Consider the following 4,586-nt stretch of genomic DNA (forward strand, 5'->3'; position numbering starts at 1 on the left):
GCTCATGGAAGCGAGATATCGCCATCCGCGTGCCGCGAGTGCCCAGTGCCGTGCTGATTGGCAGTCCATATGCCAGGGGCTGCCCGTTTCCGTCGCCTACCGATGTGGACATGATGCTTATGGAGAGCGACGTAGAGCCCCAGAAGTATAACCACCCGAGCAACAACTTTGTCTCGCCGACCCTAAGTGAGCAGGAAGTGGACTCGCTCGAGTGGATCGACAACTTTCTACCTTCATTCGAGGCAGCCCCTCAGCAAGACGAGCCAATGTTCGTCGGGAACACCGTGGACGTGACCGCGAGTGCACTCAAGCGCCAGACGACGCATTATCTTTTCCCCTCGCTGCATTCAGTAACAGGAGACTACGTGTGTCTGACTTCCATGTAAAAAGACGTCATTGCCTACCAGTATTTGTCAGTAAGCTAATAACGCGCAGCAAGTGAGTTTGACATCAAATAATCTAGACTCGATTATCGAAAATGAACATGTACTTCAGTAAAACCTGTCCTACCTGATATGATACCTGGACGACTCCTCTATTAGGTATAGCAGCATATCATGTTACTCAGGTCGTCTTCAGTAAACAGGTCATTGCTAGAGTTATAAGGTCGGTTAAGGGCGCCAATATCACGCTTATGAACGAGATGAGGAACATGTCGGCTTAGAGAAGCATAAAATGCAAATGTACTTCGCTGTCCGTTTCGCAGACATATTATACTGAAACGGTCTAATGGATTTAGGTATGTAAGTCTCTCCTGGACTCATAGATAAGCAATCACTTGTTAAACTAGGTCATTCAACGCTTCCTTACCTACATGTAGCCGCAATTTCATGTATACAAAATAATTTTATGTCATAATATTAAAATGGCAAAATGTTATAAGGTAGGCCTCCACAATTAATAATATCGACATCATGAATACTTGTGAAAATGCAATGGAGTTTCTGAAAGCACAATCATTTTCAGAAGGTCGTTCGCCGACCAGGCCCTAACACGATAGAGTTTTGTTTTCGAGGAAGGACCATTGTGCCAGACTAAAATTTAGTCCGGACAAGTTACAATTTTTGGTACATACCTATTTTAGGTTGCCTGCGGAATCGTATGTGTTCTCGACGCAGTCGAAGAAAGATACAAGCAGTTTCAAGACTGCTGGTTGCTGGTTATTGACAGAAAACTAATTACATGTTTTCCACGGCCACTTCGTAGTCGTAGGCTACACAAAAACACTTTACGAAGAAGAAGCAGCAGGGTACAGGCTGAGTAGGTACAACCCGACCGGGCAAAGCAAGCAAGTCGGGAATGGGTATTCGAGTTTAGGCTGGACACGGCTGGTAACACAATACACCTCACTTATTATTAAAAGAAAACACTTGCTGTCCTGTCTTCTCGTGAAATGAAAGAACAGCAAAGCCAAAAAAAAATTGGACCTGAGTGAGTTATATAATGTACGACAGGATATCAGGTTTTGAAAGGTTTATTTAGAACAGGTTTTACTGCATTCATACAGTACATGTACGAAAAGATCGCGCCAAAATAGATCATGGGCCACACGAACTTTTTTTTCAAAAAACGTTTGCTACATGTGTTAAAAATGGCTTGTTTACAAGCGGGGCATCCTGAGGATGCAACGTAAGGATGGGATGACCCTCTGATTCAGAGCCTGAAAGATCGATGACTGGGCCAGCCAGTCCCGGAAGCCGGGCCGAAATCCGGCGGGTCCCGCCGCGGGAGGAGATCCGATGAATGCACAGCGAGCTTCAACTTTGCCCCAGACAGTCTGTAAAGGATTTGGAAGCCTCAAATTAGACCAAATAGTATTGAGACGACGTTGGTGTGGCAACAATACTATTGTCAATAGTGGTGGCGTTTCCGCTCCACACTTCGGCTTGGATCCTAATTAAAGATCCTGTACCATTGGTAATTTACCAATGGTAAATTATCAAAGGGCCTTTGGCAAAGGCTATGCAGCGAGACGCAGCGCTCATCCCAGAAAAGTGTAGGCTGTGAAGAGCTTCTCAGCTGCAGCGACTGATTTATTTTATATGTGTACATGTACTTCGAAGCTCGAAGTAATAAATACTGGGTGGATAATGAAAATTACGTGTAAACCGCTTTGATTCGAGAATCATAATGCTAGCGGCGGTCGTCAAACTCATTCATCTACGTGAGTCTTAGATATTCATGAAGCGCTGGTGCCGTCATCTTATCTGAAGACTATTTTGTGTCATTGTGATTTTTGTCGTCCCAAATCAAAGAGCAGTCCTTTTAATTCGACGATTTAGTTTACAAAAGAAAACCGCACAAGATTGAAAAGCTTAGCTTAATTTCAACCCCGTACAAAGCGGTGTCGGGTGTCCCAAGTTGGGACTGCCAACCTGTCGCGCTCGATTTTTGATCCTTAAATCGGGGCCTTAAGGGAATTAACAACTTTAAAATGACAAATGGTGGGGGTAATGCCCTGGACTGGTAATACTCACATCGGAGTTAGCAGCCGCTGCCTCCTGCGATGCGCAAGCAGCTAGTTGACTCGAACAGACTTAGGATGTTAGTCATCAATGTCCACGCCAAAGAGAACACGAGATAGCTGATAGTCAAAATTCCCCAGAACTTGCTCTTGCGGTTCTCGCGCTGCATCTTGTGAACCTCTTCCTTTTGCTTCGGCAGCCAGTACACGAAAACTACTGACAGCAAGTTGAACGCATAGGCGATCAGGTACGTGTACGTGACCTGCGTCCGAACGTAATGGTTGTCCTGCTCGATGAACGTACGGCCAATGTCAAAGTAGCCGTCAATAGACTTCGTGATCACAGTCGCGAAGGGAGTCCCAACAGGTTGAGTTGTGACGCCGAGTCCAAGCAGCGTTGCTTCGAATCCTTTCTGGTTCTCAATCTCAACCATGAAGAGCTGCGTTACATAGTCACCTGCAGCGGCTGGCACTTCACCCACAAGTGGAACACCAAGCCAGAACCACTGGCTACGGTACACGTCCCAAATAGTGAACAGAGTAGGGAAGGCGTCGATTATCACAACACTGATCTGACAGACCATAATGATGTAGCGCCAATTCCAATGCAGACCCTGCTTTTTGATCACATACACACCACCCAGCGTCAAGATTGCCGTGAGCATGCTTGCAATACCCGAGTTGAGCGGCTCGACCTTTGCCGAGTCACTTTGGATCACATTTGACGCCGTAACCGTGATTTGTGAGCAAACATTGTAGAAGAATCGGTACGCGGCGTAGCGGTAAATCACACGCTCCTGGAAGATATTGTATAAGAAGTTCTTAAGAACTTGAATCCGGATATCTGAGCGCGCTCGCCCTTCACTTCCTGGATACAGTACCATGAGAATGGGATAGTGAGAAGTGAAGCAGCAGCACAAATCCACATAATCGCGTTGAAGCCCATGGTCCACGAAAAAGTGCCGCCGTAATCTTCACTGTTTAATCCGATGCAGCTGAGAAGATGTTGAAAACGTTACGAACTATGTTAACATCTGCTATGACAGTGGCCTCCGGTTCACGCTGAGAGACGTCCATCAGAGCGCCGTTGAATCCACTGTAGGCCAAGACTGTACCGAAGTTTGCGATCATCATGAGGATGATCAGCTTGATACCGCGGTTTGGGGCGTCGGTGTTGAGAGTCGCACGCTGCTCTGGCGTCATGTCGACTGTGGCTATGTCTGACAGCGATGAATCGGTGTAGTAAGGCTCTCCCAGTGGCAGTGCAGCCATCAACAAACACGAGATGAACGACAGGAACCATCCGATCATCATGTATGGTCGGCGACGGTAGCCGAGGATTGGGCAAGTGTCCGTCAACATTCCAGTAAAGAGGCGAAGCGCACGTGGGAACGTCACCAATGGCCTGCTTCAGTCCGAAATTTCCCAAGGAGCAGTAGTACAACGGTGAAGGCGTGTATGCTGTGCGATTCTGGCGCAATAACCGCAGTCGCGTAGTTGTTGTTGACGGTGAACACACGGAGATGAGTCATCAATGGCCACAAGTTCTACATCTCTGGAGCTGGAGACTCGCGTTGCAAGATCATTGTGCTCATGGGCAAGCACACGGAGCGAGCCAAGGAGAGTCCATTCAAGCAGCAGTCGATGATCCTCGTGCCTATGGACACACCAGGCGTGCAGGTCGTGAAGCCCATGCATGTCTTTGGCTACGACGACGCACCGCACGGACACATGGATATGCTGTTCAAGGACGTGCGTGTGCCGTTCAGCAACGTGTTGCTCGGTGAAGGTCGCGGCTTTGAGATCGCTCAGGATCGTCTTGGACCTGGCCGTATCCACCACTGTATGCGAGCCATCTGAGTGCCGACACTCGCCAACCAAAAGAGGGGTAAAAAATAAACGAGTGTGCCCAAAAATAGTGCCAACGCTTAGAATTTGAGAGCCCGTTGTCGACGAAAAGTGGCTACATTATACAAATAGCCATCAGAGAAACTCGAGCTACTGAGGCAGCATGCGCCCAAGCTTTCCTCCATCAGGCTACGCAATTGTGTCTCTTCAGCTGGAGACTACAACGATTGACGCCTTACTAGCCGAAGCTAGAACACGCACATACACCCCTGTT

At 47.7% G+C, this 4,586-nt stretch overlaps 3 protein-coding genes across 3 annotated transcripts; 2 read left to right on the top strand and 1 right to left on the bottom strand.

Annotated features, from left to right (window-relative positions):
• Positions 1–4: 4 nt before the first annotated feature.
• On the top strand, positions 5–386 carry PITG_20127 (uncharacterized protein; the record flags this gene model as incomplete). Its single annotated transcript, XM_002895741.1, has 2 exons — positions 5–45; positions 77–386. The coding sequence occupies 2 exons, from the start codon at positions 5–7 to the stop codon at positions 384–386; spliced, it is 351 nt and encodes a 116-aa protein (XP_002895787.1).
• A 2,098-nt stretch (positions 387–2,484) lies between these two features.
• On the bottom strand, positions 2,485–3,826 carry PITG_20128 (uncharacterized protein; the record flags this gene model as incomplete). The annotated part of the gene is made up of 4 exons (XM_002895742.1): positions 2,485–2,611; positions 2,687–3,261; positions 3,330–3,436; positions 3,526–3,826. The coding sequence occupies 4 exons, from the start codon at positions 3,824–3,826 to the stop codon at positions 2,485–2,487; spliced, it is 1,110 nt and encodes a 369-aa protein (XP_002895788.1).
• Positions 3,827–4,057: 231 nt separating this feature from the next.
• Positions 4,058–4,324, top strand: PITG_20129 (acyl-CoA dehydrogenase, putative; the record flags this gene model as incomplete). The annotated part of the gene is made up of 1 exon (XM_002895743.1): positions 4,058–4,324. One exon carries the CDS (start codon positions 4,058–4,060, stop codon positions 4,322–4,324), a length of 267 nt encoding a protein of 88 aa, XP_002895789.1.
• Between the last annotated feature and the right edge of the window lie 262 nt (positions 4,325–4,586).

The sequence above is a fragment of the Phytophthora infestans genome, genomic scaffold, assembly GCF_000142945.1.
Source record: "Phytophthora infestans T30-4 supercont1.136 genomic scaffold, whole genome shotgun sequence".
Taxonomy (NCBI): Eukaryota; Oomycota; class Peronosporomycetes; order Peronosporales; family Peronosporaceae; genus Phytophthora; species Phytophthora infestans.